General features: G+C 42.9%; 2 protein-coding genes across 2 annotated transcripts in view; one reads left to right on the top strand and one right to left on the bottom strand.

Annotated features, from left to right (window-relative positions):
* Positions 1–24,262, bottom strand: part of SIPA1L3 (signal induced proliferation associated 1 like 3) — a 202,596-nt gene that overhangs the window by 157,327 nt on the left and 21,007 nt on the right. The window contains exons 4-6 of the mRNA XM_087826695.1: positions 22,284–22,400; positions 14,179–14,293; positions 12,785–12,875 (exon numbers count right to left, since the gene is read on the bottom strand). The gene's annotated coding sequence lies outside the window, so the exon portion shown is untranslated. The remainder of the gene's footprint in view (positions 1–12,784; positions 12,876–14,178; positions 14,294–22,283; positions 22,401–24,262) is intronic.
* On the top strand, positions 2,647–13,687 carry WDR87 (WD repeat domain 87). The gene is made up of 5 exons (XM_016206575.2): positions 2,647–2,718; positions 4,102–4,269; positions 4,689–7,546; positions 8,002–8,297; positions 8,574–13,687. Exons 1-5 carry the CDS (start codon positions 2,647–2,649, stop codon positions 13,685–13,687), a joined length of 8,508 nt encoding a protein of 2,835 aa, XP_016062061.2.

Raw genomic sequence — 24,262 nt, 5'->3', positions numbered from 1 at the left:
AAAGGAGCCCAAGGGGCCAATAGTGTCATGGAGTACAGTGCCCCCTACAGCCAATTCTCTATTACAAAGGCAGGGCTCATGGGATGGTGGTCTCCCAACATATCAGCTACTGACAGTATGTTGGCGTGGACTGCAGCTAAGAAAAAGAATGTAGTGGCAGTGTCAATGCCCAGTCACAAACCTGGTTTGTCTCCATAGTCAGCAGGACATAACCATATCTTGGCCCCAGATACTGACACCCCGCCCCCAAGTTGGCTGGAAGACTTGAATTCTCCCATTAGGTCATCTTTGGGTTATGGAGATATTAAGAAGTCAAGACCATTGGGATTAAAATGTCTGAAATTCACTCTGGACTTGCTTTTAAGGACAGGTAATGGGATTAGGGAATTGAATGTGGGAGATTTTAGAAGAGAAGTTTCCTCTGAGGGTAACTTGAGGAAGCTGGTATATGGGATGAGAGAGAGTGGCAAAAATAAACAGGTTTGGGGTTTGAAGGCCTTCTTTTTCACTAACCACTAGGAATGTGCTCCCAAAGGGTCCCAGCTGCTTGCTTTTGGTAGGCTGGTTAAGAGAAGTTGGACCCAGAAGAGGTATTAGGAGCAATGGGAATTGATGGACTGCAAATTTGTTGTTGATGACTCTGTCAACAGCTCTGGGGCCTCAAGGAGCCAGTGGGGTAAATTTGAGCTGTGAGGCCTGGCCTACAGGGCCATCCAGTAATGTGCAGGATATGAAGCAGATCCCACTGGCTCCTGAAAGGTGGTCCAAAGCAGCAGCAAGTGCAAGGTTATAGGAGAATAGAATGGAAAAAGACATGGCAGAAGCGCAGCAGTCAGTATTGGGGAGAATGGAAAGAGACAGAGGGGATGCTGATGACTGACAGCGAGTCCCCAGTTCCCACTAGTGGGTTTGTGGATCAGAGAGCTTCCTTAGCATCAACTAGCAGAACCTCTTCCTGACTCTTATATGGAGAAGAATCCTGAACTGTAGATCGGATCTTAGTCTTGAATCTGTGTAGCCTTGAACACTGTTCCTCTCTGAATTCACATTCCTTATATTGATAATGGAGATGACTATATCTGACTCTCAGAATCCTTTCAAGAACTAATGAGGCAATTGATGTGAAAACTTTTTTGTGGGCTCTAACCCATTCTACACATGAAGTGGTAATGATACATTTTGCCTGCTGCTTCCCCTAAAATCCAGCCATGAAGTCTCTGGCAACACAGGGCCTAGGCTTAGCCATACTAGAGTGTGCTCTCTGCTGACCTTGCCTCAGGAGGCCCGGGACAAACTGATCTGGAACTCCAATAGCTCTCTAAACCAGTGGTTCTGACTTGACTGTGCAGTAAGATCAGCTGGAAAGCTTGTTAAAACTCAGATTTTTGGGGCCCTATCCCTCAGTTTCCAATTCAGTAGGTCTGGGGTGGGGCACAATAATTTGCATTTCTAACAAGTTCCCAGGTGCTGCTGCTGCTGCTTGCCTAGGGGTCACACTTTGGGGAACTACTTTAAACTGAAAGTTTACCAGTTTCCTTCATCAGGCAGGCACAAGGATGGCCTCCATTGCCCTCTGCTGGCCAGACTATAAACTTACTTGTTTCCAGAGCAACGGGAAAGTACAAAGTATGGTTTGGAAGGAAATACTTGTCTGAAAACCAAACTAGCCTAAAAACAGCAATCATAATAACTGTTGCTTCAGAGTGTACTTTAAAAAGTATTCACAAGAATTATTTAATCTTTGCAACAATCCTGTGAAGTAGGCAACACTGGCATTTTCATTTTACAAATGAGGAAAACAAGCCTATCAGTCAGACCAGTAATGAGAGACTCCCTGGCAGAGGGGGCTTGTTAAAAGTAGGATTTATTCACAATCCAACTGGGAAAAGTAGAGGTTCATTCTCACGAAGGCCAAAGATACGGGAGTGCAGAATAAGATGATGAACAGATGGTTCACATGTAAGGGAGCTATTTGATTCCACTAGCGTGGAAAAAAATGGCTGGATCCTTTCTCCAGCTGTGCTAGGTGGACTAACCCTAAGTCCTAGGCGCCTAGCATCTCAATTTCCTATTTCAGTAGTCTGGCTTGAATGCCCGTAGATTCACCTAGGGAGCTTGTTACAAGTGAAGGTCCCTGAGTCCCACCTCCAAGGTTCTGCTTCAGTAGGTCTAGAGCAGGACCTAGGGATATGCATTTTAAGGCACACCCCCTCCCCTGGAACTTTGGGAACTCCTAGTCTTTGCAGAATGCTCTCTTAACACACCACCAGCAGCAAATAATTATTATTTGCCTGGGCCGGTATTGCTTTCTAGCCCCTCTCTGCTTCCTTCACCCATAATATCCCACTGGGTTATGATAGCTAAGATTCAGTCCCCAACTCCTTTATGTACCCTCTCCAAGCCTCAGTTTTCTCATCTATAAAATGAAGTAATACCTACCTCGCTGGGCTGGAGTGACATTAAATGAGAAGGTATGTCTTATGTATAGTTCCTGACATTCAAAAAGTGTAAAATAAACATGAGTTCATGGATCTTGCCTTCTGATTCCTAGCTTCTCAAAAAGTATAGTGGCTGAGCTGGCATCTTTTGGATTTCCACAGATTTTTAAGCAACGGTTCTGAGCAGGACCAGGGGATAATCAAGGTGATGTCTTCCCCCAGACTCATTCCCACGTGGAAGGATTTTAAATACCTCATAAATGACATACAAAAGAGCAAGGTAATGTATATGTAGGACATAAACATGTTATTGGCCTCTGTCTATCTTAATAGTTATGAGTACTTCTGAGGAGCATAGATTTCCATGGAAGCAGGCAGAGGAGTCCATAAAGACAATTGTCACCTTAGGAGGAAGTGGGCTATCAATTTTCAAGTTAGCCTAGGGACCCCTTACAAGGACTTTTAAAAAAAATCTTCACCTGAGGATATGTTTATTGATTATTATTATTTTTTTTTTACAGAGAGAGGAGGGGGGCAGAGACATAAGGAGGGAGAGAGAGACAGAGAAACATTAATTGGTTGCCTTCCCTACGCACCCTGACCAGGATTGAACCCCCAACCGAGGTATGTGCCCTGACCACCAAACAAACAAATTGGTGTACAGGACAATACTCCAACAAACACTGAGCCACCCAGCCAGGGCTTGCAAGGACTTTTTTTGGGGGGGGGGTGTAATCCCCACCTGAGGATATTTTTTTCATTGATTTTTTTTAGAGAGAGTGGAAAGGAGAGAGGGAGGAAGGGGAGAAAGAGAGAGAGAGAAACATTGATGTGACAGACACATCGATTGGTTGCCTCCTGCAGATGCCCTGACCAGGGCCAGGAATAGAACCCACAACCTCTCATGGACTGATGACGCTCTAACCACTGAGCAACACCGGCGAGGGCTTGCAAGGACATTTTGATAGTGGCAGGTGAACACTTTGGAGATTTGTCAGAGGAACCAACCCTCTGGGAAAAGATATTTTTCTAAAAGAGAGAGGAGAAGGCACCAAAGAACATTTGCCAACCTCAGTTTTGCTATGGTTGGCTCTGTGTACAACGATCTCAGTTTCATGTTGAATAGCACATGCTCTCACTGTGGGATAATATATTTTGTATATATATAATCTTCCTCCATCAAATTTAAAAACCAGGTAGAGTGTCCTAGAAGTCTGTCTTAGTGCAGTTTTAAACCTTAATAACTTAAAGCTGCACTGACTTTTGGGACACCCTGTTACATTGCATGTGGGTATATGGCAGTGCACTTGCCTGATTAATCTGTTAAAAAATGTGTCTTTTATGGCATGTGTACCTTTTAGACAGAAGGGAGAACATTAGAGGACAGGTATAGTTAACTTCATGTTGAGAACATCAGTTTCCCCTGTGCTCACACTATAAAATTTGCCCATAGAGGTTTGGTTCTCTCATGTTGGAGGTTTTGTTACATGCTTGGTAAGTGTAGGTGTCCCACAGGTGATATGTTGTGCATATGTGGGTGTAACAGGAATGGTCCTTGGGGTTGTGGCATGACTTTGGGAACTGCTTCAATTGTGGCTTGAGTGAGAATATATTTAGTGCATTTGTGTCCTGGTCTCTTAGTCTATGCCATGCCTCTCCCCAGCAAACTGTAGAAGACCCAAAGAGTGACATAGTTGTGCTGAGTGACCGGTCCCAGATACTATTCAAAGAGTCTCGCCATCCTCAGAATATGCCACTTATATGCTATTACTTCAGTGATGCCAACTTCTTTGCCTCCCTCGCATGGGTGACAAGCACAAAAGAAACACAGGTAAAACTGCCTATTCTTTCTTCGTAGCCCATTCTACAGGGGCCGCGCCCATATAAGCTCCTCATCAAGTGACCTGGGCAGCATTTGAGATCTTGCTCCCAGGTATATGTCCTCATTTTGGCCCAAATAAACTCATAAAAATTCACACACACAAAAAAGTGACCTGAACCCAGGATTCCCCCTCACCCTTTTTCCAGTTACAGCCTCCATATTGAATAGATTTTATGGTTCCCCTAAAGTAGGCCCCAGTTAAAGAATCCTATGCTTTCTGCTTCTACAACCACCATAACCTGGGGGTAAAATCACTCTAGAATGCTCTAATGCCTCCTTAGCATGAGAACAGGGGAAAACAGCTGCATATTCTGTCCTTTCCCCTTCTACTATCTCTTCTAGGCAGTTTCCATCTTATTCTCTTCTAGGCTGTAGTATGGATGAAGAGCAAAACTGAGGACATGGTCGAGAAGAGAACATTCCTCATGACTGAACGATTGCCACCCATCCACTGTATGGCACACACAGGTCCCTTTCATATTCTTGTGGCCTACTGCGGTGACCTGCTTCTGCGGCTCTTTGGTGACCACTTTCGGTCATTCAAACCCCTGGGTATAGTGCCCTGCCGCTTTAACATCAACTGCCTCTGCTATGACCCGGAAATGAAGATGCTTTTGTCGGGCATCCTGGGGGCAGTGGTCACCTGGACCATTGAGCAAAGTGGCAAGGGCCTCCAAATAGCCCACATGGTTTCCATGCCTGGTGATGAACTCGTCCAGGACATCGTGCTGAATGGCCCCAATGGCTCCCTCTTAGCCCTGTGTGAGACTGTGGTGAGGGTCCTTGAGCACCAAGGCCTGAGCCAGCTGGGAGAGGTGAAGAGGTTCACTTCTACCACTAGTGGCTCCTCTATTACCTGCTGCTTCACCTGTTTTGATCAGGGCTTCCTCTATGCTGGAAACAGGGATGGGGACATCCAAGTATGGACCCTCAGTCAGAGCCACTCTCTCCACAGTTTCAAGGCCCATTCCTCATCAGTGATATGTATTTGCAGTCGGCCAGAAGCCCACACCCTGCTAACAGCTGGCAAGGAGGGTTTAATTAAGGAGTGGAACCTTACTTCTGGGACCCTGCTGAGGCAACTAGAACTTGGCGAGGAATTGCATCGACTTCAGTTTATTGATAACATTACTTTCTTCTGCCAAACTGCCCATACTTTCTCCTTGCGCCGTCTGCCCTGCTTCTATAGCCTCTTCAATGTCTGTGGTTGTGCTCCAGAGCAGGTGCGTCGGGTCCACTGTGGTAATAACTGGTTCCGGATCCTATGCACTACTGAAGATGGCTTATTGCGCTTTGTGTCCCCGCTAACAGGGGATCTTCTGGTTTTCACCTGGCCCTTCTCAATCTTGGACCAGGCTGTAGACTGGGCCTATGACCCAGATAAAGAGGAGCTCTTTGTAGCAACAGGGGGCTCAGACGTGCTGGTCTTTGACACAACCCGCTGCCCTTGCCCAGCCAAGTATCTTTTATGCACCTCACCAGATTCTCAGGACTCAATACAATGCATGGCCTATGGGCATTTCCACCTGGGTCGGGGTCTAGAAGGACTGATGTTTTCTGGACACCAGAGTGGTATGATAAGAGTACTTTCCCAGGACAGCTGTGCCCGAATAGAGAAATTCATGCACTTTGGGGCTGTATTGGCCCTTTCTACTCTGTCTAGAGGGCTTGTAGGTAACCGAGAAAACTCTTTGCTCTGTTCCTATGGAATGGATGACTACATACACCTATCAGAAGCTGTGCTTGACAGGGCCAGAGTACATCTGCGGCCTCTAGCCAGCATTCTCAGCAGCTGTCACCTAAAACACCTGATACTCCTGCCAAAGTCTGTGGGTGCCATCACAGAGACTAACTGCCTGCGTCTGTGGAAATTCCCTGATTTTCTGCCCTCTGAGAGACAGGCAAAGTATATAGAGACGCTACCTCTGCACCAGTGTCCCATTACATCCTTTGATGTATGCCTGACCTTGAGTCTTTTTGTCACAGGTGGTAGTGATGGCTCTGTCCGGATCTGGAACTTCCATGGTAAACTTATAGCCATGCTGGACTCATCACTGCATTTTGGCCCACTCTGCTTTGCAAATGACCGGGGTGACCTGATTGTGACTTTCAACCAGAGTCTTTATCTGGTATCCTGTTTAAACCTGCTTCCCCCAACCCTGCTAGTTCGCCTCTCCTTTATGAGCATGACAGATGACGTGTTAGAAACTCCTAAGCCTTTCATACCAAGTTTCTTCTTCTCCTTTGAGACCTTGTTTGTGCCCAAGTATATCTACCTTGGAAAAGGACAACAGGAATTAGTGGGTCTGGAGAAACTTGTCAATAGGCGGGCCATTGCCTTTGACCATACTGTGCCTCATGTCATAGAAGATGATGAGCAAGGGAGCCCTATATTACTGTCTGGCCCAAGACATGGCCCCTTGAAAAAGAAAATTTTTACAAGTTTGAGAAAACCTTATGACCATTATGTGGTTCCTCCCCAACTACAGCTGACTGCCTGGGATGGACTCAACCCTTACCAGATACTGCAATACTACTTTGGTCAGGGGCGGAAATGGCTCTTTGCTCCTGATTGCTATATTCCTAACTCAGTGATTCGTGCCCGTCTTTGGCCGGAGGGCAGCCCAATATACCTACAGTGCAACCTGCATTCACCCATACGGAGGTTGGAATGGGATAAATCTCAACAATTCTTCTGGCACAGTAGGGTAAGACATATACACGATGCACATGAATATCCACAGGAAAAGGAAGACGAAGACTTCTTAGAAAGGAGAATGTCCAAGGATAAAACTTACAATGTTCTTACAAACCGCAGCTGGCTGGGGAGAAAGATGAGTGAAATAGCTATCAACACCCTGATTGAGACAATACTCAACATTATGATATTCTCTCCTCCTCCACTGAAGTACCAGTGCTGCATCGGTGCACTGGGGCAGATCTTTGCTTCTTACCAGGTGTCTCCACACTTGCGCTCTGAAACAGCCCACTGTCTGCTGGATGATACAACCAATTCTAATCCACAGATCCGAGAGCTAGCCTGGGAAGGGCTGAAGCGTCTAGGAATGATCACTCATCTCTTTGCCATGCCTCTGGCCCAGGGGTTAATGGACAAAGACCAAAGAGTGAGGAACAAGGCACTGAACCTCATGGCTGACACTGGAATCCTCTGTAAGACCTCACTCTTAAACTTGATCCAGAACCGAGAGACTTTCCAGGAGATGCAGTAAGTTCTTTGTGCCTCCCTCAGTTCTTTACTGGCTTCTAATCTTCTTCTTTCCCTTCCCCATTTCCTCCTTTCATTCTCTCACTATCTCTTCATCCCTGTTCATGGGCTTTTCCTGTCCCTTTTCCTCGTTCATAGTTTTTTCCTATTTCTGGACTATCTTGATAATCCTGACTGCTCAATCTTTTCTCCATTTCTTCTATTCCTGTCTATCCCCTATCTCTTCGGTTCCCCTTCTCATGCTTTTCTCCTAACCCTGCAACTTCCATACAAATCACTCCATTCATTGCCATCTATCTTCCTAGACACTTCCTTTCTTCTTGGCCACCCTTTACCTTTACATACACTGTCTCTGTTGACCACTTTGCCAAGCCCCCTGCCTGTTCCACATCAGTTCTTTCCTTTTCTCTTTTCCTTAATTCAGCATGTTCCTTCTTCTCCTTTGACTTTCATAGGCAGGAAATGATTGGGGATGAAACCCTGGACACTTTGCTGGGGATGCGTGCCACAGATCTCCAAATCCTTCATACTCAAGTGGAGCAGCGATTGAATGAAGACCTGACCTTGTCACATGGAGATGAAAAGCCTGCTTTTTCTTTAGATGTCTCAGGGTCAACGTCCTTTCTCAAGCAACCTGATGTAATTCCTGAAGAATCTGAAGTTGCCACCAAGCCCAGCAAAGGCCACAGACGGGGCCGAGCAGGGGTCAAAAAGCATAGTATGTATGGGGTGATCCAGTTCATGCCTCACGGTCCCCAAGAAGCAGGGCAGTTAGGGCTAAAGTGGGTCAAGAGATATCAGATAGAAGAAGAGATAAGTGGAAAGATCTTTTCACAGAGAAGAATCTTCCTAGAAAGAATCCACCCAAACTCAGAAAGGCTTCAAGGCCTGGGTGGGGACACTGGCTTCAGCCCCCTCTGTGCTATTTCTTTCATGGCAGTCCTCCTAGCTCATACCAGATATTGAGAAGAGTTTCATTTAAGCCTCCCATGCTTTCCTTATCTACATCTCCTGATTTTCTCTGCAGCCCGAAAGAAGACGAAAGAGGCTGGCACAGAGCCAAGTCCCTTAGAGGGTGAAAGTGATCAGAGTAAAACTGCACCAGTCGAGGTGGAGGATACAGCCATCCACTCTTGGTCTTCAACCAGCAGTGAACAACATTCTCCAGAGAAAGATGTCACAAAGGATGTTGCAATGTCCCTGAGGATGCTAAGGAAAATACATGACAAAAGAGGAAAGAAAACAGTTCAGAAACCCACAAAGAGGTACAAGAAAAAGACAAAAGAAGCTGTAATTGAACCTCTGCCTAGTGAAAAGAAAGAACCAGTTGTGAAGGTGAAAGTCAGAGAGCGGGGTGCCTTTGGAGCTCCTGGTCGCAGGGCTACCCCTGGAGATGGCTCATCATGGCGGGATGATCTCTGTCGTCTTATGACCCTGAGGATATCTGGTTCCAAAACAGAAATGTTAGAATCTCTAAATGCTGAGTTAGTGGCCACGGCTCAGGAGGTGCTGGCAGATAAGCGCCCCAGCTGGGACCTCTTTGAGAAGATCTGTCCCCTTCTGAAGAAAGAAAGTGAGGTTCTGCTTGAGGACCTTGACTGGGATGTAGCCTGGCCAGAGGAAAAACCAATTTTTATTCATGAAGAAGCAGTTAGAGAGGACATGGTGATCAGGGACACTAAAGAGATACCAGAGGGGGAGGGGAAAGTACAAAAGGAAGCAGGGTACATACAGGACTTACAGGAAACCCAGGTGATTCCCAAAAAGGGCAAAAAACATAAAATTATTTTTTTAGAACCAAGTCACCTAATCAAGGGAAAACAAACACTGAAGACAGAAGAGAAGGAATCCTCTAAGAAGCCCTCTAAGCAAAAGAGGAAAGCAGTCCATGAAGAAATAAAAGTGGATAAAGAAGAAAGGAAAGTGACAAGAAGAGAGAAGGATGTGAGTCAGGAAGTGGGGAAAATGGCCAAACTAGAGGAGAAAGTGGTTGAGCAAGAAGGAAGACCAGTTATGGATAAGAAGCTGTCTTTTCAGGATTGGAAGAAGTCCTGGGATCAGTGGAAAGAGGCCCACGGTGAGACAGTGATATCCTGGAATGAATGGAAGAGAGCCTGGGACAGGGGGCATCTTGAGGAAGGGGAGAAACTGCAAAAGGACAAAGAGAAGCTATTCCCAGATGGGGAAAAGAGGAAGCTGGATAGGGATGAGGGGGCACAGATCAGGGAGCAAAAGTTCAAGGATGAAGAGAAATTGACCCCGAAGATAGAAGAATTGTCTCAGGAGCAGGAAAAAGGAAAAAAAGAAGAGCTGGTGACAGAAGAAGAGCAGAGACAGATCCAGAAAGAATATAAACAGGCCCAGGTTGAAAGGAAACAAGCCCAAGCTAAAAGAAAACAAGCCCATGAAGAAAGGAAGCTGGCACAAGAAGAAGAGAAGCTGGCACAAGAAGAGAGAAAACTGGCTCAGGAAGAGAGGAAACTGGTGAGAGATTACTGGAAACTGGCTCAGAGAGACAGGAAAATGGCCCAGGCAGAGAGGAAGTTTATCCAGAAAGAGGAAAAACTGACCCAAAGAGAGGTGCAGCTAAGCCAAGGAGCAGAGAAATTGGCTCAGAATAGGACAAAACTGGCCAAGAAACTGGAGAAACTGACTAGTGAAGAAGAGAAAATAACAAAGAAAGGAGCGAAGCTAGCTGAAGTAAAAAGCATATTGGTCCAGAAAATGGAGGAAGTGGTCCAGAAGGAGCAAGATCTGGCACGGCAGGAAAAGGAACTAGCCCAGGAATTAGAGGAGGTGAAATGGGAAGAGGAGGAACTGGCTCGGAAAGAAGAGCAACTGAATCAGGAAAAGGAGCTAGCTAAGGAAGAGGAGGGACTGGCTCAGGAGGAGAAGTCACTGGCCTCGAAAGAGAAGAAACTTGTTAAGGAAGGAAAAAAACTGGCCCAGGAAGAAGAGCGACTAATACAGCAAGAAAATAAACTGGCCCAGTACAAGGAATATCTGCCTGAGGAAAAAGAAAGACTTGCCCAGAAAACAGGGCAATTGATGGAGAATAAGGAAAAACTGTACCGGGAAAGGGAAAATTTGTTCCAGAACAAGGTGGAACTTGCAAACAAGAAGAGGGCACTAGCCCGGAGGGGAAAGACTTTGGCACAGGAGAAGGAGAAGCTGGCTCAGGAGAAAGTAAAATGGAGTCAAAGGAAAGAAAACTTGTACCAGCTCAAAGAAAACCTTGACCAGAATAGAAATAAATTAGTGCCACTAAAGGAGAAACTGGACATGTACAAGAAGAAATTATTTCAGGTAGAGGAGAAGCTGGTGGAGGAAAAGGAGGAACTGTTCCAGAAGAATGAGAAGCTGGATGATGTAGGAAAAAAAGTGGCCCAAGTAGAGGAAAATCTGGCTCAGAAACAGTACAGGCTAGCCCAGGACAAAATGAAATTAGTTATGGAGCAGAGGGCACTGCTTGAAAAACTGAAACTGCTCACTAGAGAAGATGATATTACTACGACAGAAAAGGCATTGGACATGGAAATGAAGAAACTGGCCCAGGAGAAGGTGAGACTGGATAAGGAAAAGAAAGAGATTCAAGAAACCTCAACACAGAAGAAACTGAGTAAGAATGAACTAGAACTAATTAAGAGGAAATTGTCACTAGAGGAGAAGATACTGACACATGAAGATAGGATATTGGCCACAAAGCAAAAGGACATTGTCAAAGGAAAATTAGAGCTTACTAGAGGAGAGAGAGTATATGCCCAGGAAGAAAGGAAGCTATCCAAACTAGTAAGGAAGGTGGTTAAAGGAAACATTTTCAAGGATCTATCAAAAGTGAGCAGAAATATCATAAAGAGATTTCAAAGCTTTATCCAAAAAGAAAGGAAACTAGCCCAGGAAAAAATATACATGACAGAGATAAAGAGGTCATTCTTGGTTAAGGAAAGAAGACTGAGCAAAGAACAAAATGAACTTGATGCCAAAAAGTGGGATGTTTCTGAGGAACAATCAGAAATTGCCAAAGATGAAGAGAAACTGGCTCATAAACAGAGAAAACTGGCCAAGGAAATGGGAATAATGATAAAGAAAGAGGAAAAATTAACTCAGGAAGAAAGCAGATTGGCCAGGCAACAGAAAGAAGTCATACAGGAAGAAGAGGAGGAAGCAGCAACAGAGGAGGAAGCAGAAACATCATTCCTTACAAGAAAAAGAAAAGCAAAGAGAGCCGAACTGCCACAGGATGAAGTGCCCAGTCAGGGGGCTGAGGTGGAAAGTGAAGAGAGCTTTTCTAGAGAAATAGAAACCCTGATAGATGAAGTAGAGAAAGAGAGTTTGTCTGAGGAAGAGGAAGACAAGGAGGGAGACGAAAAGGAGGAGGAAGAGGAGGAGGAAGAGAAGAAGATGGAAGAGGAGGAGGAGGAAGTGTTTGAGAAGGATGAAAGCATGAGTGATGAGGAGCTAGAAAGTCTGAGTGAGAAAGAAGAGGAGGAAGAGGAGCAAAGTTCATTGGAAGAAAAGGTAGACAAGGAAGAAGAGATCTTTAAAGAAGAAGAACTATTTAAGTTACCAGAAGAAAGAGGAACGGATCTAGGAGGAAGAGAAACAGTCCCTCCTATTAGAAAAAGAATCTCTGGGGTCAAAGGCAGTGATAGAAACCTGGAAATTCTGGAAAGCCCTTCCAAGAAACTGATCTCAATTGCTCTAGGGAGGGAAGAGACTATACCAGTGCCAGTGTCTAAGAAACAAATATCCTGGAAAGATAAGGCCACAGAACTTGAGTCACCCAGGATATTCCCAGAGACAAGGTTTATGGATAAACAAGAACTGTTGAAGAAATATCAGCCCATTCCTCTACAAGTTTTGGATATAGTTTTGGGGTCCCAAAGGCCAGATTTAAAGACCCCATATTTATCCCACATATTGAGGAAGACCACGGAAGCTCAGAAATTCCAAGGCAAACCACTAGGGGACAGGTGGCAGTGGCTTTCGAAGCGTCATCCGTCTCTGAAGGGACAGACTAAGGTACAATTACCTGTGCCCCAAATCCTGTCTGAGGAAATATATGCAGATGTAAGCCTCTCAGATATAGAGTGGATTCACCATGTCCTAGAACGGACAGAGGCGGGAGAACAGCTTTCCAGAGACAGTTTCCACAGATTGTGCCAGCTTTTCAAAGACCTCACCTCAAAGGGAACCTTAGAGTGGATGCATATAGCCAAACTTGAAGCTATCACTTACCGTCACAGGCAGGTCCTGGAATCACAAAGCACACATATCTCGAAACCCAGTAAGAAGTCCATTGGTCCAAAATACCTGAAAGTGATCCCTCCTATAAAAAGAAAGGAAAAGGAAAGCCATCTAAAACCTTTGGCTTTCTCCACACCAAGGTGCTCATTAGCTGCCGGAAGGATTCCGGACCCAAAGACTATAAATTGGCATCTTTTAGAAGAGCCTTACAGGAATTTGTGGGCAGAGCAGATATCAAGTGCCCTCAGGGAAATGGAGAGGCAACACATTTATCCTGCCACAAGAGACATTTTCACAGGTGCCCATGCCTCTGTGGAAAAACAGACCCTAGCACTGATGTTTCAAAGGGACTTCTGGGCTTTTAAGGATAAGGGCAGGTTTCCCAGATTACCCAAGGTGGAAAAAAAGGCAAAGCCCACCTCTAAAAAACAGGAAGAGGTGCCTCTATGGGAGACATTTGTGGCACTGTACCATGTTTTACGGATGTTGCAGGAGCGATATGCAGAAGACAGTGCTGCTTGGGTAGAACAGTTCTACCAACTCATGGACCTGTACCAAGTCAAGTCCCCTGGAATCCAGAGATTGCTACAGGAGCTGCTACTGAGAGAGAGACCCCAATCCCATAAGATCATCTACAAAGAGGCCCTAAAGGCCATGGACCTAGTTCCTGGGGAGCGGTTGTTCTACCACCTGTTTTGTGGTCACTCTCACATCCCTAGAGGTCCTCTGGAGTTCCAGGAGGTGATGGCCCTCTCAGGGCAGAACAATGTGCGTACCATGCTTCCCATGGGAATCGCCCATTATGGCATCTTAGAGCTTGCCTGGAAGAGCCTGCCCCAAGCTGATATTCACCTCACCAAGGAATTGTCCCACATCATTGCTCCTACTCTCTAACTTGGGAGTGACTGGAGGTCAGGACTTTTCATTCCCACCTGGAGAAAGGCCTTGCCACTAGATCTAGACCTTTATTCCTAGGGCCTATACAGAGGTAGGGCAGGCCAAAGCCCTTTCCCTACCCAGCTCCAGAAGCAAGCTTCTATATGTGGAATAAAGAGGAGGTTCTCATCCAACAAGCTCTGTGATGTGTCCCTTTTCCTAAAATGTTGCTTCTCCAGAAAGATAGCCAGGGAGACCAGATACTCACATACTCCAAAGAGTGAGAAAACTTATGAGAAGCCCTAGCTGGTGTGGCTCGCTTGGGCATTGTCCCACGCACCAAAAGGTCACTGGTTCAATTCCTGGTCAGGGCACATGTGTGGGTTTCAGGCTCCATCCCTGGTAGGGGGCTCGCAGGAAGAAGTCAATCAATGTTTCTCTCTCTCCCTTCCTCTCTCTCTAAAATCAATAATAACTTTTAAAAAACATATTAAAAAAAAAAAACTTACCAGAAGCGAGTGATGCTCACCCTCTGGAGGCCTTCAGACAGAAGAGCCTGTCCTTGTCCTCTTCCTTCTTGTCTCCCAACATCTTCTCCTAAGAACTATGTAAGAAGGAAAGCACCTGGCACAGAAATGAATATTTCACATTAATATGAGGCATTGATATAGTAGAAAGAAAATGGATTTTAGAATCAGAAAACCCAGCATTTTGCCCCTTAGTTTTGGGGGGTACACAGTGGAGGCAGACTCTATTTCCCTGATTATAGCATGCTGATGAGCTGAGCCCAAAACAGCCGGTGTGTTAGGTGTTGAGACCCTCAGAGTAAAGGAAAAAGCTTCAATAAGTTCTTGCTAGTCCCTCATTACTGGATGACATTAAGGATAAGGCCATCTGAGGTTAAAGCAGAAAGAAGAGGGAAGCCTATGTCTTTCATTTCCTTTTTCAAGACTTGGACATAGCATTTGGGGAAGATGATATAATTTGGAAGACTACGTGAAAGCTCAAATAGTCCCCCACTCCTTCCCCGTTGCCTAGGGACTTATGATCCCTTCCCTCCAGCAATTAAGGAGACAAGAGTTAAGGGAAAGGGCTAGTAAAGTGGAGGAAGTTGTCACTGCCCGTAATCATGTTCCTTCCCTGATCTTCTCTCCCCGCCATTGAGATTTTAGAGCTGCCTCTTTCCAGTTAAGCTGAGTCTTCCAACATCTTCTAGCAAGTAGCCCACCTGTGCCATTTGTCACCTCCATTCCACCTCTCCTTTGTTATTTTACTTCTTCCACCTGAGTTTGATTTTTGTGGTAAAGCCATGGATAGAGGGAAAGAGAACATTATGAGAAGTTGGGTTCACATTGGAGGCCAAAGGCAATGACAGCCCTAGGTGTATAGTTGGGCTCTTCCATGTCAGACTATATATTAGGCCACATGGAGTATATGAGAGCTGTGGGCAGGGGGCAGGGAGCCTTAAAAAGGATAACTGACCTAACAGCTGGAGAAAGGAGCAGAAATAAGCATAGTCCAGCTGGCTCTGCAGCCTCAACCTGAATAATTTCTCCTTTTTAGCCTCTGTTTACTTGTCTGTGTCAAAAGAGAATAATGCACAAATCACAAACATCAGGCATGAAAGAGGGGCTATCACTACAGGTCTTATAGACATTAAAACGATAAAGACTATGATGAACAATTCTGTGCCCATAAATTTGACAACATAGATGAGATGGACAAATTCATTGAAAGACCAGGAAAGGGAATGGCAATGACTGACTGTTTCATTTCGCAGGATATCATTGGGTCCTTTGGTAAAAAATAAAAATAACCCTACAGTGGGCCCTGGCCAGTGTGGGTCAGTGGTTAGAGTGTCGGCCCACCCACCAAAGGGTCACAGGTTTGATTCCCAGTCAAGGGCATGTACTTGGGTTGTAGGTTTGATTCCAGGCCCCAGTCCTGGTATGTGCGGGAGCATCAATTGATGTGTCTCTCTCACATGGATGTTTCTCTCTCTCTTTCCTTCTCTCTTTCTCTTTCCCTCCCCCCCCCTCTAAAAATCAGTGGAAAATATATCCTCGAGTGAGGATTAACAAAAAACAAAACTCACAGTGACAAAAACGGTCTTTTGTGGTTCCAGAGTCAGGAAGGCTATGGATGGCTCTTCCGGGTACCTCAAAACCTGAGTACTGGCTGTGACAACCTACAAATCTTCATCTTTGTCAGAATGGCAGAGAGCAGGACTTGTTTGTATTTTCTCTTTATTACGAAAAATTTCAATCTCAAAAGTTGAAGAGTATTATAATGAACCCCCAGATCACATCACCTAGATTTAATTGTAAACATCTTGCAAAAATCACTTCATTTTTTTCTTTGTTGAAATATTTTTAAAAATCCAAGACATCATATTTCAACCCTAAATACTTTGATACTCTAAAAAAAAAAAAATTTCTTACATAATGATTTTTACATCTAACAAAATAATTCCTTAATATTATCTAATACTATATGCAAATTTTCCTGGTTTTCACCCAAAATGTCCTTTTATACTTTGTTTGAATCAGAATTCAAACAAGGTCTACACCTTGTTGTATTGTTATGCTTCCTAAGACATAACATATTAAACATTTACACTCCCCTCTCCCCAGTTTTTTCGCACCATTGATTTGTTGAAGACTGATTCTCCATGTTTTGGATTTTTCTGATAGAGTTTTGCAACCTGAGGCATGGATGTGCTTCAAGGGTCCATGAAGCTTCTGAAATTAGATGAAAAAGAATTGTGCTAAGTACTTCCCCTACCCCTAACCCTTTCCGGGAAAAAGCCTGCAGCTTTCATGAGATTCTTGAGGAAGTCCTTGACACAAACATGTTAAATCACCACTTAAGGAGAGCACAGAGGACTTTAGCTCAGACGTTGCCAGTAGATGAATGACCTTCAGCCAGTACCTTCCCCTTACTGGGTTCTAGATTTCTTATTTTTGAAGGGATGGTTATGCTTCAGACCTTTCCAGGATATAAGAAAGGGTTTCCAGGTCCCCATCCTTCTCCCAGAATTTGTGCTCTGGGTAATGTAAGAGACTTTCCCTATTGTACATAGCTACCAAATGCATTAGGAAATAGGTAATAGGGAGTTGACGTTGAGTAAGACCTTAAGGGAGAAGGATATTACATTTCCTGGAAGAATATTACATGCTCCAACTAAGGTGAGTGGTTATTAAAGATACTAGATTGAGATTGGGAAATGACCCTGACAGCACATAGAAACTCCTAGATAGCTTGGATATGAGAACTGAGCCCTGGGTGCTCAAATGTTTAGAAGAGGGAGACATAAAGGAGTTTGGAGTGATGCAGCTACAAGCCAAGGAACACTAAGGATTGCCAGCAACAACAAGAAGCTAGGAGAGAAACATGGAACAGATTCTCCCTCAGAGCCTCCAGAAGAACCAATCCTGCTAACGCCATTATTTTGGAATTCTGGCATCCTGAACTGTGAAAGAAGAAATTTCTGTTGTTTTAAGCTCCCCAGTTTGTAATCATTTGTTATGATAGCTCCAAGAGACACTAAGTGTACTCATTGCTACTGGACTGACTTTGCTTTGTGGCCCTTCCAGTAGACACAACTAGGAAATATATATATGTATGTACATATACACACATATATATGTGTGTACACATAAACATGTTTTTATGCATACATATACATCTTTTGGAGATTATGTGTTCATACCAATACCTCCAATTTCAGTCTATCTGCATAGGGTCATTGTTGCCTGCCCCTATTTCATATTTGTATGTCCTTTCTTCCATAGTGTGTACCCTGACTCCCAATACCATAAACACGTTTACTTCTTTACTCAAGTCTATGATGCATTTAAAATAGTTTCAGAATCTCTTTGCCCATACCACTACAATCTATAAATGTATTAAAAAGAGTTCAGGATTTGTTTGCCCCCCAACCCTGCCCAAGATTGAGAATATTTGTCAAATACTGTGCACAAAGGTAGTTGGACTGGTTCATCCTTCCTTTCCTTTCTTCAGGGTTATGTTATTCACTTGAAATACAATTAGTTTCATTTCTGTCACTTTGCTTTCAATTATAGAATCCCCTCGCTTCCAATTCTTACTAATTTATTTTTGCTTAAATATGTATAATGTTAGCATGCTTTCAAAAGTCAACAACAGTACACAAAAGTATACTCAGAGAAGTAACATTCTCTCCCATAGTCCATTTACTGCATTTTGCTCTACATACTCTTACAGGTAATCAGCTTCAATGTTTTCTGGTCCCTTTTTCCTGCTACTTTTTGTAATGGATTGGGTGGGTTTTTCTATAAAAGGAAGCATACCAGGAGAGGATTCTGGAAAGATGGCAGAGTAGAAGCACCAGGAATCTGTTTCCCTACCTAGATATTTGCATTGGCTGATCTGACTGATGTAACTATGTTGGAATTCTGGAGTCTATAGAAGGCTTGCAACCTCCAGAGGAAGACCTGGATGGTAAATTGCTGTTAATTTTGATCAATTTCAGTTCTTAGCACAGTAGCAGCTACCAACCTCTAACCCCTAGTCCAGGGGTAGGTAGCTGTGTATATGTGCCCAGGGCAGCTTATGCACAGTTTGTAGTAGCCAGGATAGGTAAAAAGGACCCTGTCCTCCATATATTGGGTATCTGTGCTCTCATTGCTGACTGCTATGTCTGATCACAGAGGTGCAGACAAAGAGGTGGGCAATCACTAAACAATGTACCTCCTCCATAGTTTCAAGACCCTCCCCCTCTGGCTGAAGTGACTTCCAGGGGCTTTAAGGAGCTGGTGCCCTTTGTTTTCCCTCTTTTTCGTTTCCCCCACCCTCCCTGTTTTTGGAACCAGGCATTAAACAGTAGAACATTCAAAAACAACTGCATATACAGGGAAAATTAGAATGTGACCATACATGCCAGGGAAAGGCTTATGAAAGACCTGAGAAGTCTTTAAATTTACCCATCAGACTGACCCTTGACATAGAGACAGCCTATGAAAATAAAAACTAAATAACAACAGCAAACCTGGGGAGGGGGAAGGAGAGTCTCATTCCCAGAGTTATCACATTATTAGGTTCAAATGTTCAATGTTCAACAACAAAATACAAGGCATACGAAGAAACAGGAAAATATGAACAACTCTAAGAGAAAAAATCAATCAACATAAACTGTCTCTGAAAAAGACCTGATTGCAGATATACTAGACAAAGATTTTAACTGTCTTAAGCTCAAAGAACTAAATAATGATGTAGTGAGAGTAAAAAAAAGGGGACTATCAATAAAGAGAAAACCTAAGAAGAAATGCTGAAAAGTACAATAACTGCAATAAAAAATCCACTAGAGGGATGCAAATGAAGATTTGGGCAGGCAGAAGAATCAGCAGACTTGAAGATAGGACAATGGAAATGATCAAGTCTAAGGAACAAATAAAAGACTGAAGAAAAGTGAACAGAACCTAAGGGACACCAATAAGCAGACCAACATATGCATTGTGGGAGTCCCAGAAGGAGAAGAGAGAGAAAAGAACTCTCAAAAAAGAAAGACACAAAGAAGAAAAAGAAAAAAAACAAAGAAGAGAATATTTGAAAAAGTAATGACTAAAAACTTCCTAAATTTGACAAATGACATGAATATAAACATCCAAGAAGTTCAACAAATTTCAAGTAGGATGAACTCAAGAAGAATGAAACTGAGACACATTCCTAGATAAACAAAAGCTGAGGGAGTTCATTACTACTATACCTGCTATGTAAGAAATGCTCAGGGAGCCCGGCCCGTGTGGCTCAGTAGATTGAGCATTGTCCTATGCTATATAAATAAATAAAGATCACAATAAAGGTTAAGTTCACGGGCAATTATAAAAGCTAGTATTACTGTAAAAGTTGTAAGTGCACTTTGTTTTCTACATGATTTAAGAGACTAATATATTTAAATAAAAAACAATTCATACAAAAGTTAGTATTATTATAACTTTGATTTATATCTCCAAATCTTGTTTTCTACATAATTTAAGAGACTAGTGCATTTAAATAATTATTAGTTTATGTTTTGGGGCACACATTGTATAAAGATGTAATTCAATGACAGAATTATAAAGGAGCAGAGTTTTTGTATGTTATTGAAGTTAAGCTGGTATAGATTCCAATTAGAGTGTTATAATTTTAGGGTGTTAAATGTAATCTCAATGGTAACCTCAAAGGAAACAGATATGGAATATTACAAAAGGAAGTGAGAAAGAAACTTAAACATTTCAATACAAAAATATCAATAAACCACAAAAGAAGACAGTAATACAGGAAATCAGACACAAAAACACTATAAGGCATATAGAAAACAAATAGCAAAATGAAAGAAGTAAGTCCATCTTTATCAGTGATTACTTTAAATGTAAATAGACAGAGATTGGCAGAATGGATAAAAACATGATCAAACTTTATTCAATTTACAAGAGTCTCTCTTTAGATCCAAAGACTCAAATAGATTAAAAGTGAAAGGATGGAAAAAGAGATTTCATGCAAATAGTAACCAAAAGAAAGCCAGGGTGACTATACTAATATTCAACAAAATAGACTAAATAAAAAAAGGCAACAAGAGGTAAAAAGTTTCAATACAGCAAGAAGATATAACAATTATAAATATTTATTGGCAGCCCATCAAAATATATGAAGCAAAAACTGACAGAACTGAAGGTAGAAACAGATCATTCTATATTAATAGTTGGAGTCTTCAACACCCCTCACAATAATGGATAAAAAAACAGACAGAAGATAAGGAAGAAGACTTAAAACACTATAACACCTTGATCTAACAGACATATACAAAACACTCAACCCAACAGCAGCATACACATTCTTCTCAAGTGCACATGGGACATTTTCTAGGATAGACATTATGCAAATTATGTCTCAGTAGATTTTATTTTTTAGAGGTGGACAACACATTTCGTTTTATTTCAATCAAATCACAACATTTTCTTTTCCTGCAATTTACTATTACAGATCCACTTTTAAAAGGTTTCCTGTGACATCACAGTAAGCCTCTTTTTTTTTTCAAACAGAGAAACATTCCCAAATTCTTCCTGTGACTGCACTATCTGAAATAGCCAGCCCTCAGAAAGCCACACTGCCATACAAGGTCAGTTTAAATGCCCTCTCCACCCCACTGCACTATAGTGACCCCTATCCACTATTACAAAGGGACAGATTCCCCCTGCCCTCCCAGCACTTGGCACAGTCATGCGCAAATTTTCAGATTTTTAGTAATGTTGGTGCTGTGACATTGTCGAAAGAGTTGGAGTGGGGGAGGGGATTGGGGGGAATCTGAACCATTATGATGTTGGAGCCAGTGACACTCTTTCTATGGGAAGCTGTGACTAGAGTCTGTCTCTTCTAGAATTAGGGGCATGTTTATCTTCTGTGGAGAATAAAGGTTTGCGAGAAGGAAATGGAGAAGCCTATGTTGTTGTATATTAGTAACAGGTTTTCCCAGCTTAGAGAATGTATATTGAGTGACACTGGTCTCACTGAGCTCATTAAGACATCTGCCATATTGTGAGATAACACTGTGTTCTGCCTAAGAAGTCTGAAGGAAGAAAGGAAATATTGAAGTGGCAGGACCTACGACAATAAATGTAAGTCTGTTTGACTCTAAAGTTTCTCTTATGTCTTCTCTGCTTTGCTCCCTCAATCTCAGCATGCCCCTTCACTTCTCTCACAATAATATTTATTGCACTTTTTCAATATAAAGCCTTTTGAATGTCATTATCTCACTTAATTTTGTAAAGGCTTACACAGGGGAAAATATATGGGCATTCCTCTTAGGCCAAGACGGGTTAAAGTCAGATGCCTGCCTCTCACTGCAAAGCTGGTGGAATCGAGTGTTAGCCCAGGATTTAGGCAGAGTCAGACATTTTCCATTTTCCCAGTCAGAGTTCCCAGTCTTACATTACCAGAGGAAACTTTAGGGAGTCTCTGAGATTGTGGGATCTAACCATCATTTTTCATCGCATTAGTTTGGCGTTGCAGCTTGTTCTCTTTTCTGCATGTTCACTCTCCCCTCCTTAATGGCTTCTTACTCCTGACACTTAAATATATTTAATTATCTCATTTTTTCAAAAGTCCTCTGCAGGAGTCAATCATTTAGTCTTCCTTTGCATGTCCTTGAGAGTTGTATGCAGGATTTTGGAGAGTTTGAAACTTTACTCATGGTGGGGAAAAAATTTTTTTTTAAATCCTCACCTGAGGATATTTTTTCCATTGCTTTTCAGAGAGAGTGGAAGGGGGAGAGAGTGAGAGAAACAAATGATGCGAGAGAGACGCACTGATCAGTTGCCTCCCACATGTGCCCCTACCGCCAGGGATCGAGCCTGCAACCAAGGTACATGCCCTTGACTAGAACTGAACCTGAGACCCTTCAGTCTTCAGGCTAAGGCTCTAACCGCTGGGCAAAACCAGCTAGGGCTCACCCCCTTCTTTATGAAATAAGAGAGTTTCTCCTGTTTTTAAAGGAGTACTTTTGTTTCTCCCCTTCTTTAACTGTCCCTGTTGTTCTTTCCTCTCTTAATTCCTTTAATTTCCAGTATAACACCAGATGTGATTAAGTGACTCTTACCTTTCACAGGTTCTGTAATCCAAGATGTCTGTAAAGAGCTGTAATATCACTAAGATGTTGTCCTCACACAGACTTATTCCTGAATGGAAGGACTTGAAACTCCTCATAAATAGTATCCTGGAGGATACAAAGGTGATGTGTATGAGAAATATGCACATTGTGGGTGTGGATTAATTACCTATTGCTGCCAAAGCCCGCTGTGGCATGGGCAACATGTGAGCAGCTTTGGAAGGCCACTCAATTCCCCCTTCTAGATTATGATGATAACATTAGTTATATATGTTCTGCTATAAAATATAGAAAATGGGCTTACATGGACTGAACAAGCAGGAGCCATCTTTGTCTTAGGACCCATGCATGTTCTTTTTCTGTCTTTCCCACCATTGTTAGTAGTTTAGCTATTATTATCTTAAGGTTACAAGATAGTTACTGAACTTCCAGATATCAGCTTTAAGTTGCAAGCTGGTAGAAGAGAAAAGGTCAGGGAGCACAGGGCTATGCCAGCCTTGGAGGGCCATAGTGCCACTCTGTGTTGCCAGAATTTTGGGGTCCATGGTCATCCTAAAGAAGATCAGAGTTTGTTAGGACAGAAGATGGGGTAAGAGGAAGGAAGAGGCATTGATATGGAGTAGGCAACAGTAGTGCCAGGCACAGATACATTACTTGGATTTAAGATATTCTTAGTCTTTTTGAGTCCTCTGTAGAAAAGCATTGATACTGTTGAATGAGTGAATGAATTGTTTGTACATGAAGTCTGGAAAAAGAATGGTGATTAACTGATGGAATAAGGGGTATGTAAATAAGCTTTCTAATTCAATGAAAAGGAATAGGGGACTGGGAGCTGAGACACCAGGTCCATTCAATTCTGCTGCAGTCACTGAATCAGCATTGACAGTGTGTGCTAGAAGCTCTCCAGATCTCTGTACTCTGTATTCTCTCAGAATGAGAACTATAGGGAGAAGACAGATCCTGAGTTGTAGATATTGGCCTCAGTATAGTCTCGAATCTTTTTTGTATTCAGGAAGCAGGCACAGTGAACATTGTGAATAAAGAAGTATTAATACTTCAGTTTAATACAGTATTTTACTTTCCATCTTAGGGGGGTCATAGTACAAAATTTTGAGGCAGAGAATTTAACTTGGAGAGTTAGATTTGTGGAGCATTGTTCAAGAGGCAGGTATAGCACAAGTATCTGCTAAGAAGAGAGACCTCAAAATTACTTCATGAGCCTCAGTTTTGGCTGATCAGAATAAGTTCATATACTTATATCATAGGTATATGCTACATCACTGGAAGGTAGTGTGTATTGCATGAGTTCTACTGTGTAACATGTTAAAAGATATATATCTCCTTGGATAGACACACACACACACCACTGGGTAAGATACAGAATGTTAGAGCTGAAGCACAGCTAACTTTACACTATGAACAGCACACATTACCCTTGTATGCACATAAGAATAGTGAAGGAAGGACAAGCCACAGGTCTAGCTGTCATACATGGTGGACATTCTATGTCTGTGAAGTATGAGTTTCCCATAGACAGTATATCATGAGTGTGACTGTGACAGAAGTGGTCCTTTGGGTGTAGGCAGGAATTTTGAAGTTATTTCAACTGTGACAAGTAGAGATGCTTGCCAAAGTTGAGTTCCTTTGTCATACCCATATATGATTGTGTTCCTTTCTTTTGAAGCTCTTATTTGTTTTGTACAATCATTTGTTGTTTCTTTTACTGATTTTTAGAGAGAGAGGAAGGGAGAGGGAGACAGAGAGAGAGAGAGAAACATTGATGTAAAAGCAAAACATCGACGTCTGCCTCATGCACACCCCATACCAGGGATTGAGCCTGCAACCCAGGCATGTGCCCTGACTGGGAATCGAAATGACAATCTTTCGGTGGATGGGACGACACCCAACTAACTGAACCACACCGGCCAGGGTGTTAGTTGTGTCTTTAACATTTGTTCCTCCCTCCCCCC

This window comes from Miniopterus natalensis, chromosome 18 (assembly GCF_054644295.1).
Source record: "Miniopterus natalensis isolate mMinNat1 chromosome 18, mMinNat1.hap1, whole genome shotgun sequence".
Lineage (NCBI taxonomy): Eukaryota > Metazoa > Chordata > Mammalia > Chiroptera > Miniopteridae > Miniopterus > Miniopterus natalensis.
The sequence above is the reverse complement of the archived record's forward strand: the minus strand, read 5'-3'. Positions and strand labels throughout refer to the sequence as shown.

Excerpts from the sequence above, each read along its gene's own strand:
- WDR87 (XM_016206575.2), top strand. The coding sequence starts at position 2,647 with ATGTCTTCCCCCAGACTCATTCCCACGTGGAAGGATTTTAAATACCTC. Across the intron at positions 7,547-8,001 it reads GAGACTTTCCAGGAGATGCA|GCAGGAAATGATTGGGGATG; the intron begins GTAAGTTCTTTG and ends TGACTTTCATAG. Across the intron at positions 8,298-8,573 it reads GATCCAGTTCATGCCTCACG|CCCGAAAGAAGACGAAAGAG; the intron begins GTCCCCAAGAAG and ends TTTTCTCTGCAG.